The sequence below is a fragment of the Tachyglossus aculeatus genome, chromosome Y4 (genome assembly GCF_015852505.1).
Source record: "Tachyglossus aculeatus isolate mTacAcu1 chromosome Y4, mTacAcu1.pri, whole genome shotgun sequence".
Taxonomy (NCBI): domain Eukaryota; kingdom Metazoa; phylum Chordata; class Mammalia; order Monotremata; family Tachyglossidae; genus Tachyglossus; species Tachyglossus aculeatus.
The window spans coordinates 8,507,613-8,522,637 of record NC_052096.1 but is presented as its reverse complement, the minus strand read 5'-3'; the positions used below and the strand labels follow the sequence as shown (position 1 = coordinate 8,522,637).

The window sequence follows — 15,025 nt, the reverse complement described above, 5'->3', positions numbered from 1 at the left end:
GGAAGACAGGGTTGGGCATTTGGGGGAGGGGAGTGCGAGGCTTAGGGAGCAGTGGGCCCCCATTCAGACTGAGGCAGGGAGGAGGGGCGCCCGGCTGCTGCTGCCGCCCCGCTCCCCACCCCCCAACCCCGGTGGCTGGCACGGGCCCCGGGCACAGCTGCCACCGCCGCTGCTGTTGTCTGGGACTCTCCCGCACCTCTCGCCGCCAGCGGGGTCCCAGCGGGGTCCCGGTGGGCAGAGCGGGGAGCCCCCTCCCCCGCCCCCACCACCATGTTGCTGGCAGGGAGGGCAGCGAGGAGGGGGTGGGGGGTGGGCAGCCCTGCTGCAGAAGGGGAGGGGGGATTTGACAGTGAACAGGAGCTCCCTTCCCATTCCCGACCTCGGGTCATCTGGTCCATCCCTCTGCCTCTGGGCAGGGCAGCCCTTTTCCCAGCTCAAAGTGGGCGGGGTGGGAGGGGCATCTCTAGTCTTGAATGCCAGTCTTTTGGGGAGCAATCCCACCCTCCTGTCCCCTCAGCACCTCAGCTTCTGGCCTGGTGGGAGGGGGGGTAGGAATGGAGGAGGGCACGGGGGTCCCAGGCCAGGGTCTCCGGTAATACCGTTCTCCTTGCAGGCTGGGGCATGGGGGCTCCAGGGTCCTTTCTCCACATGCAGGCCGAAGGGGGACCTGAGGTTGAGGTGTAGTGGAGAGGCTGCGGAGATGTCCCGCTCCCGTCCCCCGGGGATGCCCAGGCTCCGGACTACAGCTGGGGGGAGGGGTCGTGCTGGGGGAAACTGAGGCAGATGGGGCGGGGGAGGGGTCCGGATGTGGCCTGAGGTGGGAGGGAGTGGGCTCAGAGCCGGTGACAGATGGATGGACACAAAGACCGGGGCTGCCGGGGGAGACAGATGGAAGGGGGAGGGGGGGTCGGAAGGTGGGAGGGGGCGTCCGCCGTAATGAGATTGGAGCCCGGGGCCGAGTCTGGGGAGGGGCTGCCCGCCCGGGGACACAAAGGAGGAAGGGGGTGGGCGACGGGGGGACACACCGGTGACAGATTGGCCCGGACAGGGGCCCTGCAAGGAGAGGGATGAGCAGACGGGGGGACACGGGCCTACGGACGTCGACGCCTGTCCTTTCCCCCACAGTGACGCCCCGGCCTGGAGCCGCACGGACGGACGGACACGGGGATCTTGATGACCAGGCATACACGGACACGGGCACGCCGAGAGCCGGGCACACGGACACGTGGACACCGAGAACCAGGCATACACACATACACGTGCACACAAGCGTCGAGAACCAGGCACACACAAACATGCGTGCACACACATTGAGAACAAGGCACGTGCATACATAGGAGAAGCAGCGTGGTTCAGTGGAAAGAGCCCGGGTTTTGGAGTCAGAGGTCATGGGTTCAAATCCCTGCTCCGCCAACTGTCAGCTGAGTGACATTGGGCAAGTCACTTAACTTCTCTGGGCCTCAGTTCCCTCATCTGTAAAATGGGGATGAAGACTGTGAGCGCCCTGTGGGACAACCTGATTACCTTGTAACCCCCCAGCGCTTAGAAAAGTGCTTTGCACATAGTAAGTGCTTAATAAATGCTATCATTATTATTATTATTATTATACGTGCACACACGTTGAGAACCAGACACATGCAGACAGGCACAGGGACACAGACACCCACACACACGCGCACTGGGACACAGACACAGATGCACACAGAGACAGACCCAGAAAGACTGAAAAGCAGGCCATGGACAGGGGGACACTGAGATCCAGGCACACACAAACAGGGGGACACTGAGATCCAGGCACATGCAGACACACACGACAGCGGGTTCACTAAGAAGAGGGCAGACGGACGAGGGGTGCGGAAAAGCGGACATACACAGTTGAAGCGGGCACACGGGCACGCAGGTACACGGAAGAAGGGAGCCTCAGCGACCAAACCGGGCTCGTCTGGGGGTCGTGGACGCCCCCCGGCCCCCCAATCCCGCCCGGCTGTGGGGTCTCCCGGGCCCCCGGCAATAACGTGTCCAGCTCCTGCCAACGCTACCCTGCTGGCTTCGCCGGGCTGGCTCCGCTCGCTCTTTTTGCCAGCGCCCCTGGCCCACCCCCACCTCCTCAAACCCACCCCCACCCCACTGCTCCCCTGGCCCGCCCTCACTTCCCTGAAACCACCCCCCGCCCCACTGACCCCACGGCTCCACCGGGGGAGGGGGGAAACTGAGGCTGGAGAGTGGGGAGGACCAGAGGCTTGGGGGCCGGGGTCAGTCAAGGCAATGGGAGAGGGCAGGAATTGGGTAGGGGGGAGGGGGCGGCTGTTGGGCCGAAGCCCCGGGATGGGGGAGAGGGGGGAGGGCTGGGGAGGGGTCTCTCCCCTCCCTCTCCATAACACTTCCCCCCATCTCACCCCTGCCCCTATACGACTCGGTTTGGGAGGGAAGAGCACGGGGGGCGGGGGATTGTGTTACATTACAGGTCTGTGTGAGTGTATGTGTCAAGTGGGGGAGTTGTGTTACATTACAGGCCTGTGTGTGCGTGAAGGGGGGGTTGTGTTACATTACAGGCCTGTGTGAGTGTGTGTGAAGGGGTGGGGGTTGTGTTGCATTACAGGCCAGTGTGAGTGTGTGTGAGAAGGGGGGGGTTGTGTTACATTACAGGCCTGTGTGAATGTGTGCGTGAAGGGGGGGGGGGTTGTGTTACATTACAGTCCTGTGTGAGTGTGTGTGTGAAGGGGCGGGGGTTGTGTGCTGCTGCTTTGGCAGGGGTATTGGGGGGGGGTGTTAGTGTGTGACACTGTGAGTGCGGGCTATGTGCGTCGCCTGGGCCCCAGGGTTTGTGGTACCGAGAGTGCCGCACAGCGTCACGGCCTCCTCCAACTGTCTCTCTGACCCCCTTCCGACTTCCGTCTCTGTCTGACCCCGGGTGTCTCTTTGCGGCCCCCAATCCTCCGTCTCTGCTTCCCCGGGTGTCTCTCCGCCCCTCCACACCCCATCCTCTGTCTCCCCCGAGTGTCTCTCTGCCCCACTTCTGTCCTCCGTCTCTGACTCCCCGAGTATCTCTCTGCTCCCGTCCTCCGTCTCTGTCTCCCCCGAATGTCTCTCTGCCCCTTGTCTCCCTCTGAGTGTCTCGTGCCCCCGTCTCCGACCTCCGTCTCTGTCTTCCCCGACTGTCTCTCTGCTCCCCTCCATCCTCCTTCTCTGTCTCGTCTGTCTCTCTCTCCCCTCCATCCTCCGTCTCTGTCTCCTCCATCCTCCGCCTCTGTCCCCTCCATCCTCCCTCTCTGTCTCGCCTGAGTGTCTCTCTCTCCCCTCCATCCTCCGTCTCTGTCTCTCCCCTCCCCTCCAGCCTCCGTCTCTGTCTCTCCCCAGTGTCTCTTTCTCGCTTCCACCCTCCGTCTGTCTCCCCCGCAAGAGTCTCTCTACCCCCTCAATCAATCACCATCAGTAGAATTTACTGAGCGCTGACTAGGTGCAGAGCGCTGTACTAAGCGCTTGAGACATGCTCTCAGCCCATAAAGAGCGTGGAGTCTACAGAGGGAGAGAGAGGGTCTCTCTGGCCCCACCTCCGGCCTCCATCTCTGTCTCTCCCAGTGTCTCTGCGTCCCTCAGCTCTGTCTCTGTCTCTCCCCGAGTGTCTCTCCCTCCCTCCACCTCTCCCTCCCCTTGACTCTCCGTCTCTGACGGTGGATTTGTCTCTCCCTGGTTGTCTCTCTCTCCCTCCGTCTGTCTGTCTCTGTCTCTCTGCAAGTCTCTCCCCTGCGGGAGTCTGTCCCCTGGGTCTCCCCCGGGGTGTGTCCGCTGAGGGGGCGGGGAGAGACCCCAGACCCTCTTACCTCCTTCCCTTCCCCACAGCACCTGTATACATATTTATTCTATTTATTTTATTTTGTTAGTATGTTTGGTTTTGTTCTCTGTCTCCCCCTTTTAGACTGTGAGCCCACTGGTGGGTAGGGACTGTCCCTATATGTTGCCAATTTGTACTTCCCAAGCGCTTAGTACAGTGCTCTGCACATAGTAAGCGCTCAATAAATACGATTGATGATGATGATGATGATATGTATATATGTTTGTACATATTTATTACTCTATTTCTTTATCTTACTTGTACATATCTATTCTATTTTATTTTGTTAGTATGTTTGGTTTTGTTCTCTGTCTCCCCCTTCTAGACTGTGAGCCCGCTGTTGGGTAGGGACCGCCTCTAGATGTTGCCAACTTGGACTTCCCAAGCGCTTAGTACAGTGCTCTGCACACAGTAAGCGCTCAATAAATACGATTGATTGATTGGTCCCCGGGATCCAGGCGTCCGAGCCCGGAGGAGGAGGTGGGGGGGGGGGAGGAGGGGGTGTCTGGAGGGGGTCCCGAGGCCAGCTGCCCCCTCCCTCCCCCGGGGGGCTGTGATGGGGGGAGGGAGGGGACACGGCGACCTCGCCTTCTGTCAGACCCCCCGCCCCCCGGCTCCATTTCTCCCTTATGAAATATGGATGGCGAACAGATGTCCCCCACCCCCCAGCCCCCCGCCCCCGCCCCAGAGGCGAGGCCGAGGAAATAAATAGCGGAGTCGGGGCCCGGACCCCCCCCCCTTTCTCCTTCCCCCCCTTGGGGGACCCCCTCCCTCCTCTAGGGCCAATGGCAGCCCGGCCTGGCTACTTAGTATTACTAAGGGGGATCGGGGGGCGGGCCCGGGCCCGTATATAGGCCTGGGCGCCCCGGCTCCCGGGTGGGCGCCTGCCGGGCGTGGGTGTGGGGGGGGGTCCCCGCGCTGGGGAGACGATCCGGAGCCCCCCGCCCCCGCCCCCGCACAGTGGGAGGGCGGGGAGCTCGGGGGAGAACCCCGGGGGAGGGGGCGGCCCACAGACAGACCGACACTCAGGTAAGCGCCTCGGGGGGGGGGGGGGCGGGGTGGAGGGGGAGGGGAGGGGGTCCTCGCTGGGGTCTCCCACTCTCTCGGGGTCTCTGGGCCCGCCTCTCGGACTCTCTTCTCCGTGTCCCGGATCAGGTCTCTCTCTCTCTTACTCTGTCTCTCTTTCCCTCTCTGCATCTCTGATTTTGACACCTATCTACGTGTTTCGTTTTGTTGTCTGTCTCCCCCCTTCTAGACCGTGAGCCCGTTGTTGGATAGGGACCGTCTCTAGATGTTGCCGACTTGGACTTCCCAAGCGCTTAGTACAGTGCTCTGCACACAGTAAGCGCTCAATAAATGCGATTGAATGAATGAATGCCTCTACTCTCTGTCATTCTGTCTCTCTCCCTGTCTCTGCCTCGTTGCGCGTCTCGGGGTTTCTATTTGTCTCCCACTCTGTCTCTCTGTGGCTTTCTCTCTGGGTCTTTGCCTCTCTGTTTGTGTCTCTTACACCATCTCTCTGTTTCGTTCTCTCTCTCTCTCTTACTCTGTCTCTCTTTCTCTCTCTGCATCTCTGATTTTGACACCTATCTACATGTTTTGTTTTGTTGTCTGTCTCCCCCTTCTAGACTGTAAGCCCGTTGTTGGATAGGGACCGTCTCTATATGTTGCCGACTTGTACTTCCCAAGCGCTTAGTACAGCGCTCTGCACACAGTAAGCACTCAATAAACGGGATTGAATGAATGAATGAATCTCTCCCTCTATCTCTCTGTTTCTGTCTCTTACACCATCTCTCTGTTTCGTTCTCACTCTTACTCTATCTCTCTCTGCGCATCTCTCGCTCTCTGTCTCTCGGAATCGCTGTTTCTGTCTCTTGCACCGTCTCTTTCATTCTCTCTCACTCTGTTTCTCTCTCTGCGTCTCTCCCTCTCTGTCTCTCGGTATCGCTGTTTCTGTCTCTGACACCAACTCTCGTTCACTCTCTCTTACTCTGTTTCTCTCTCTGTAACTCTCCTTCTCTGTCTCTGTTTCTGTCTCTTATACCATCTCTGTTTCGTTCTCTCACACTCTCTCTTTCCCTGTTTCTCTCTGTGTCTCTCCCTCTTTGTCTCTCTGTTTCTATCTCTCAAAGCATCTGTTTCGTTCTTTCTCACTCTCTTATTCTGTTTCTCTGCATCTCTCCCTCCCTGTCTCTCTGTTTCTGCCTCTTACAACATTTCTCTGTTTCGTTCTCTCTCACTCTCTCTCACTGTTTCTCTCTCTGTAACTCTCCCTCTCTGTCTTGGTATCGCTGTTTCTGTCTCTTTACACCAACTCTCTGTTTCTCTCTCTTACTCTGTTTCTCTCTGCATCTCTCCCTCTGTCTCTCTTTTTCTGTCTCTTACACCATCTCTCTGTTTCGTTCTCACTCTGTCTTACTCTGTTTCTCTCTGCGTCTCTCCCTCACTGTCTCTCTGTTTCTGTCTCTTACACCTTCCCGTTTCGTTCTCTCATACTCTGTTTCTCTCGGTGTCTCTCCCTCTCTGTCTCTCTATTTCTGTCTCATACCATCTCTCGGTTTCTTTCTCACTCTCTTACTCTGTTTCTCTGCATCTCTCCCTCTCTGAATCGCTGTTTCTGTCTCTTACACCGTCTCTGTTTCGTTCTCTCTCACTCTGTTTCTCTTTCTGTGTCTCTCCCACTCTTACTACATCTCTAGTTCTGTCTCTTACACCATTTCTATGTTCTAGTCCTCTTTCACTGTCTCTCTTACTCTTTCTCTGTCTCACTGTAGCTCTGTTTTTCGTTCTCTCTCACCACCTCTCTTATTCTGTCTCGCTGTTTCTCTCTGTGTCTCTGTGTCTCTGTCATTTGCTGCCTCTCTTTCACCACTCTTTCTATTTCTCTCTCTGCCACTCTCTGTTTCTATTTCTCTCTGTCTCTCTTACCCTGCCTCTTTCTCTCGCTGTCTCACCCTCTGTCTCACTGTGTCAGTTTCTATCTCTCATGCCATCTCTGTTCCTCTCTTTGTCTCTCCCTCTCTGTCTCCCTGTACTTCTGTTTCTTTCACTCCACCTCCGCGTTTTTATTTATCTCTCTCTGACTCTCTCGCCCCGTTTTCCTTACTCTGTCTCTCTGGGTTTCTGTTTCTCCCTGCGTCCACTTCACTATTTCTCTATTTCTGTCTCTCTCACTCCAACTACGTGTTCTCATTTATCTCTGACTCTCTCTCACCCCATCTCTTTTACTCTGTCTCTCTGGGTTTCTGTTTCTCCCCGTCTCTGCCGCTTTGTGTCTCTATTTCTGTCCTTCTCTCGCTCCGTCTCTGTTCTTACTTATTTCTGTCTCTGACTCTCTCACCTCCTCTCTCTTACAGTCTCTCCGAGTTTCTATTTCTCCCTGTCTCGTCTCACCCCGTTTCTCTTTCTGCCTTTCTTTCTCTGTCTCCCTCTCTTCCTTCTGTCTCCCTCTTTTTCCCCTCCTCCCTCTGTCTTTCTGTGTCTCTATTACTCTCTTTCTCTCTTACTCCCTCTGCCTCTCCCTCTCTCCCCACCGCCTTTCTTTGATTCTTCTCCCTGACCACCCGCCCCCGGATTTTCCCTGGAGTTTTAAGGTTTTTCTGTATAAACCCCACAAACACCCAAGGACATCTGCTAAAATTAGTCAGTCAGTCGTATGTATTGAACACTTACTGCGTGCAGAGCACTGTACTAAGCGCTTGGAAATTAGAATTCATCAATAAAGAGAAACAACCCCTGCCCACCGTACTAAGCACTTGGGAGAGTAAAATATAATAGTATCACTAATCCATTCCCTGTCCACAACGAGCTTACAGAGGGAGAGACATATGTTACATAAATAAATTACTATGCGGATATTTCCATAAGTGCCGTGGAGCTAGGAAGGGGGATGAATAAAAGGGGAGCAAATCAGGGAGAAACAGAGACACAGTGAACTGTGAGCCCCTTGTGGGCAGGGACTATGTCTCCTACCAACTCTGCTCTATTAGACTCTCCCAAGCGCTCATTACAGTGCTCTGCCCATTGTAAGCGCTCAGTACGTACCACTGATTGACAGATATTCAACTGCTGCTCTCCCCCGTCTCCCCTTCTCTCCGTAAATCTGTCTCTCCTTCCCTGTACGACAACCTGCCTGTCTCTCTGTCCCTTTTTGTCTTTGCATCTCTCGGTCTCTTTCTGCCTCTACCTCTCTAAGCTGTGAGCTCCTGTCTACCGGCTCTTTTCTATTGCACTCTCCCAGCGCTTAGTACAGTGCTCTGCACCCAGTAAGCGCTCAATAGGATGGATTGAATGTTGCCCTCTCTCTCTCGGACTCCTACCAGTCTCTTTCCATCTTTCTGTGTCTCTGTCTGTCTTTTTCCAGCTGGCTATCTCCGTCTCTCCTTGTCCACCTATCACTCTCCCGGATTCTTCCTGTCTCTGTTCCTGCCTCTCCCCCCACCCCCACCCCCAATCCCTGCTGTCTCCCCCTCCCTTTGGGGAGAAAGGGGGAGAGCAGGAGTTGAATATCCGTCAATCAGTGGTATGTCTTGAGCGCTTACACTGGGCAGAGCCCTGTAATGAGCGCTTGGGAGAGTCTAATACAGGAGGACGAGGACAGAATGGGGCTGGTGGGAGGGAAGGGGGGAGATTTAGGGTGGTGGGATTTCGGGCGCTGGGGGGGGGGCTCTGAGGTTCGGGAAAGAGATGGGACTGAAAGGAGCTGGAGTCGGGGGGAAACGACACCCCGACCCTCCTCCCCTCTCTCTCTCTTTCAATCACCCCCCAATTTCACCCCAACTTCATCCATTCATTCAATCATATTTATTGAGCACTTACTGTGCGCACAGCACTGGACTAAGCGCTTAGAAAGTACAATTCAGAAATAGAGACAATCCCTGCCCACAACGGGCTTACAGTCTAGAAGGGGGGAGACAGACATCAAAGCAAGTAAACAGGCACCAGTATAAACAAAGAGAAATATAGATAATAATAATTATGGTATTTGTTAAGCGCTTACTATATGCCAAGCACTGTTCTAAGCGCTGGGGTAGTTACAAGTTAATCAGGTTGTCCCATGTGGGGCTCACAGTCTTAATCCCCGTTTCACAGATGAGATAACTGAGGCACAGAGAAGTTAAGTGGCTATATTCACATCAAATAAGTAGACAGGCGTCAACTTGATCCCCTCAACCCTCTCTGGCTCTATCAGTCCGGGAAGGGGGACAGGGCGAGAACCCCCGAGTTACAGGCTTTGAGGATGTTCTTCAATCAATCGGTCAATCAATCAATTGGTCAATTTATTGAGTGTTGACTGTGTGCAGAACCCTATTCAAAGAGCCTGGGCGACTACATCCCAACAGAGTTGGTAGACACGTCCCTGTCCATAGCGAGCCTACAGTCTAGAGGCTCTGAGTTCATCAATCGTATTTGCTGAGCACTTACTGGGTGCAGAGCACAGTACTGAGCGCTTAGGGGAGGACAATAGAGTAGAGTTGGTAGACACGCTTCCTGCTCACAAGGAGTTTAACAGGGTATCTCTACTTATCCCTCTTCTTTCTCCCCCGTTCCGGCCCCGGTCTGGTCGGGGGGTGGGGGGCAGCTGAATCTAAGGGCCTCCGGGTTTAGGAACCCCCTGCCTCCAATCCCCTCCGTCTCTATCCATCTCTGTCTCTCCATCCGTAGTCTCTGTCCATCTTTTGTTTTCCACGTCTGTATTCTCTGTCCAGCTCTGTCTCTTCATCCCTAGTCTCTGCCTGTCTCTGTCTCTCCATAATAATAATAATAATAATAATAATAATAATAATGGCATTTATTAAGCGCTTACTATGACTGTTCTAAGCGCTGGGGAGGTTACAAGGAGATCAGGGTGTCCCACTGGGGGCTCACAGTCTTAATCCCCATTTTACAGATGAGGTAACTGAGGCACAGAGAAGTGAAGTGACTTGCCCAAAGTCGCATAGCCGTAGTCTCTGCCCGTCTCTGTCTCTCCGTGTCCAGCTCTGTCTCTCCGTCTGTCTCTCCAACCGGAATCTCTGTCCATCTCTGTCTCTCCGTGTCTGTAGTCTGTCCAGCTCTGTCTCTCTGAGGCCGTAGTCTCTGTTCATCTCTGTCTCTGTCTTTGTAGTCTCTGCTCGGCTCTGTCTCTCCGTCTGTAGTCTCTGCCCAAATCTGTCTCTTCGTGTCTGAAGCCTTTGTCCATCTCTGTCTAGCCATCTCTGTAGTCTCTACCCGGTTCTATCTCTCCGAGGCCGTAGTTTCTGTTCATCTCTGTCTCTGTAGTCTCTGCTCAGCTCTCTCTCCGTGTCTGTAGTCTCTGTCCAGCTGCCTCTGCGTGCCTGTAGTCTTCAGCCAACTAAATCTCTCCACGTCTGAAGACTCTGTCCATCTCTGTCTCTGTGTTTGTAGTCTGAAGTTTCTGTTCATCTGTCTCTCCATCTCTTTTGTCTCTGTCCACCTCTGTCTCTATCTCCGTGTCTCACAGTCTCTCTCTATGAGGATCTCTATCTCCGTCTTTCTGTCTCCGTATATCTCAGTCTTTTTTCATCTTTGGCTCCGACCATGAAGGTCTCTGTCCACCTCTGCTCTGTCTCTGCATCTCTGAGTTTCTGTCTCTGTTCGCATCTCTGCCCATCCGTTTCTGCCCATCTCTCTGGTGGCAGTATCAGTAATCGTAGTAATACTGTTCATTCTCCTCCTCTAGACTTGAGAAGCAGCCTGGCTTAGTGGAAAGAGCCCGAGTTTCGGAGTCAGAAGTCGTGGGTTCTAATCCCGGCCCCACCGCTTGTCAGCCGGGTGACTTTGGGCAAGTCACTTAGCTTCTCTGTGCCTCGGTTACCTCCTCTGTCAAAGGGGGACGAAGACTGTGAGCCCCACGTGGGACAACCTGATAACCTTGTATCTCCCCCAGCGCTTAGACCAGTGCTTGGCCCATAGTAAGCGCTGAACGAACGGCATCGTTACTGTTACCGTTATTATTATCAGACTGTCGGCTTCTACTGATTCTAAAGCACTGTCCCCTTCCAAGCGCTCTGCACTTAGCAAGCGCTCAGCAATTACCACTTCTGGACTGATGGCCTATTAAGCGCGTACCGTGGGCAGAGCCCTGCGCTCAACTCGGGGGAGGGGGGGAAAATGCCCAGGTGGCAATTAGACACGGGGGTCTCGGGGGAAAGGGGAGGGGGCTGTGTGTCTCTGTCCGTCTCTCATCTCTCTCCCTCCCTCCCTTTCTCTGTCCCATCTGTCTCTCCCGGCCGCTGTGGGTCCATCTGTTTCCCTGCCCTTTCAACCCCCCGCCCCCTCCCCTGTCGGTCCCTTGGGGTCTCCCCCCTTCCCTTGCTCGTCCCCCTCCCCCTTTTCCGACCCCTCCCCGCGCTGTGTCCCTCCTCCAGGACCTCCGCGGAGGATCCGGACGTCTTCCCGAGGCCCCCCCGCCGCCGAAAGCCCCGACCTCTGACCCCCGGGCCGGGCCATGATGCTGAACTCGGAGCCCCCCCCGAGCCAGTGGGACGCGGAGTCCGGCTTGGGCGACCGCGGGGGCGGCCAGGCCCGGGTCCCCGGGGCTGCGGGGGGCGAGGCGGCCCGCCGGGACCCGCAGCCGGCCCTGAGCCGGGAGGAGCGGCGCCGCCGGCGGAGGGCCACGGCCAAGTACCGCACCGCCCACGCCACGCGGGAGCGCATCCGCGTGGAGGCCTTCAACCTGGCCTTCGCTGACCTGCGCCGCCTCCTGCCCACCCTCCCGCCGGACAAGAAGCTCTCCAAGATCGAGATCCTGCGCCTCGCCATCTGCTACATCTCCTACCTGAACCACGTGCTGGACGTCTGAGACCCTCCCACCCCCCATTCCACTCCCTGGGCACCTGGGTTCCCTCTCCCACCACCCTCAAAACACACCAACTCTAGGCCCCAACTCTAGGCAGTCTGTACCCTCTGTCCAAAAAAATAATAATCATGATATTTGTCAGGCGCTTACTATATGTGCCAAGCACTGTTCTAAGCACTGGCGGAGATACAAGGTCATCGGGTTGTCCCACGTGGGGCTCACAGTCTTCATCCCCATTTGACAGGTGAGGCCCGAGGAAGTTAAGTGACTTGCCCAAAGTCACACAGCTGACAAGTGGCGGAGCGGGGACTAGAACCCATGACCTCTGACTCCCAAGCCCGGGATCTTTCTGCTAAGCCACGCCACTTCACATCTCCGTCCGTCTTCATCTGTCCATCTCTGTCCCCTGTACACCCCACCCCCGCCCTCGGCCTACCATCGCCGGCAGTAGAAACTGCAGTAAGAGAGATGGAAGTTAGACGTGGAGGAGAACTTCCTGGTCTTGAAACAGGGAGGGATTGTGGGGGGCTGGTGGGTGCGTGGGGGAGGAATCTGGGGTTTCTCTTTCCTGGGGAGATCTCTCAGCCCCCCCACCTCCATCTGGTGGGGGCGCGCAGCGGGGATGCCACCCGGGGGCAGGGGGATGGACGTGATGATGATGGTATTAGTTAAGCGCTTACTCTGTGTCAAGCACCGTACTAAGCGCTGGGGTAGACACAAACTCATCAGGGCCGACACAGTCTCTGCCCCACTTGGGGCTCACCGTCTTAATCCCCGCTTTACAGACGAGGGAACGAGGGACGGAGAAGTGAAATGACTTACCCAAGGTCACACAGCAGACACGTGGCGGAGATGGGATTAGAACCCAGGCCCTTCCCACTCCCAGGACGGCTCTAGCCGGTAGTCTATGATGCTTGGGGATCGGGCCAGGTTGGAGGCGAGAGGTAGTGCGGACCCCTCCCTCGCAGGGTCCCCAAAGCCCCCCACCCCTTCCCCCAGGCCCAGGCAAGCAGCGTGGCTCAGTGGAAAGAGCCCGGGCTTTGGAGTCAGAGGCCATGAGTTCAAGCCCCGGCTCCGCCAACTGTCAGCTGTGTGACTTTGGGCAAGTTACTTAACTCCTCTGTGCCTCAGTGACCTCATCTGTAAAATGGGGATTAAGACTGTGAGCCCCCCGAGGGACAACCTGATCACCTTGTAACCTTCCCAGCGCTTAGAACAGTGCTTTGCACATAGTAAGCGCTTAACAAATGCCATCATTATTATTATTATTATCTGCCCCCCCCCACCCAATCCCCCCACTTTCCGTCCCCCAGGTCGCGCCCCCTGGCGGACGGAGGAGGCGGGAGCGGGATCCCGGGCTGCGCAGCCGCGCCCCCTGGCGGACGGAGGAGGCGGGAGCGGGATCCCGGGCTGCGCAGCCGCGCCCCCTGGCGGACGGAGACGGGAACGGGATCCCGGGCTGCGCAGCCGCAGAGGCCGGAACCCGGGTCTTGGACGCGAGCTCGGAGACAGAACTCAGGCTCCGGGGAAAAAGAAAGAGAGACAGAAAGAACCCAGGCTCCGGGAGCCTGCTGCAGGGCCAGAAGCCGGAGCGGGGGAAGGACAGGGGTCCCGAGACCGACACCGAGGAAGCAGAGGCCGCCTCTCCCCTCCCCCCCTCCCACCCCGGACCTGATGACCCCATCCCTCCCCGCGACGGTTCCCCAAGGATATTTATTTATCTATTTATTTATGTATTTATTTAATTTATTGATTGATTTAATTTATTTGACTATTTATTTATTTATTTATAAACGTCACGACTCATGGCAGTTTGTGTTTATGTGTGCACTCCCCGCCTCCCATGATAATAATAATAATAATGATGATGATGATGATGATAATAATAATAATGATAGCATTTATTAAGCGCTTACTATGTGCAAAGCACTGTTCTAAGCGCTGGGGAGGTTACAAGGTAATCAGGTTGTCCCACGGGGGCTCTCACAATCTTCACCCCCATTTTCGCTGGGGAGGTTACAAGGTGATCAGATTGTCCCACGGTGGGGGCTCACAGTCTTCATCCCCATTTTCCAGATGAGGGAACTGAGGCCCAGAGAAGTGAAGTGACTTGGCCAAAGTCACCCAGCTGGCAATTGGCAGAGGCAGGATTTGAACCCCTGACCTCTGACTCCAAAGGCCGGGCTCTTTCCACTGAGCCCCGCTGCTTCCCTCTGCTCCAGCCCGGCCGGCGCTGGGGCCCGGCCTCCTTACGATGGCATGATGGCATCCTTAATGATGGCATTTGTTAAGCGCTCACTATGTGCAAAGCACTGTTCTAAGCGCTGGGAAGGCTACAAGGTGATCAGGTTGTCCCACGGGGGGCTCACAGTCTTCAGCCCCATTTTACAGATGAGGGAACTGAGGCCCAGAGAAGTGAAGTGACTTGCCCAAAGTCACACAGCTGACAACTGGTGGAGCTGGGATTCGAACCCATGACCTCTGACTCCAAAGCCCGTGCTCTTTCCACTGAGCCACGCTGCTTCTCAATGATGATAATGATGGCATTTGGTAAGCGTTTACTATGTGCAAAGCACTGTTCTAAGCGCTGGGATGGATACAGGCAAATCGGGTTGGACCCAATCCCCGTTCTACATGGGGCTCACAGTCTCAATCCCCATTTTACGGATGGATTTCTAGACTGTGAGCCCACTGTTGGGTAGGGACCGTCTCTACATGTTGCCAACTTGTACTTTCCAAGCGCTTAGTACAGTGCTCTGCACACAGTAAGCGCTCAATAAATACGATTGAATGAATGAATGAGGGAACTAAGGCCCAGAGAAGTTGACTTGTCCTAGATGAATAAAAGAGCTACTGCGACGAGGCTGAGAGACAGTGCTCTGCACATAGTAAGTGCTCAATAAATACGATCGATTTGATTAATAATATTTGTTAAGTGCTAAAGAGGTGCCCAACACGGTACTAAGCGCTGGGGGAGATAGAAGATATTCAGGGCAGATACAGTCCCTCTTCCTCATGGGATTCACAGTCAATCAAACCATCAGTTGTATTTTTTGAGGGCTTACTGTGTGCAGAGCACTGCACTAAGCGCTTGGAAGAGTACACTATAACAGAGTTGGTAGACACTTTCCCCACACACAGCGATCTACCCCAGCAATCAGTACAGTGCCCGACACATAGTATGCTCTTAATAAATACCATTTAAACAAGCGAGTTTACAGTCCCCATCCCCCCCCTTTCCCAACCCTTGTCACCTTCTCACACTGACCCTTTCTTCCCACCGAGAGAAACTGAGGCATTGCTGGGAGGAACCTGAAGGCCAGGATTGCCCCAAAGAACCCAGGCTTCAGATCCCAAGATTTGCTTTCAGTCATTCATTGATATTTACTGAG

General features: G+C 55.4%; 1 protein-coding gene across 1 annotated transcript; it reads left to right on the top strand.

Annotated features, from left to right (window-relative positions):
* The first annotated feature begins 11,282 nt into the window (after positions 1-11,282).
* Positions 11,283-11,706, top strand: NHLH1 (nescient helix-loop-helix 1). Its single transcript, XM_038768446.1, has one exon. It carries the CDS (start codon positions 11,283-11,285, stop codon positions 11,634-11,636), a length of 354 nt encoding a protein of 117 aa, XP_038624374.1. The 3' UTR covers positions 11,637-11,706.
* The last annotated feature ends 3,319 nt before the right edge of the window (positions 11,707-15,025 follow it).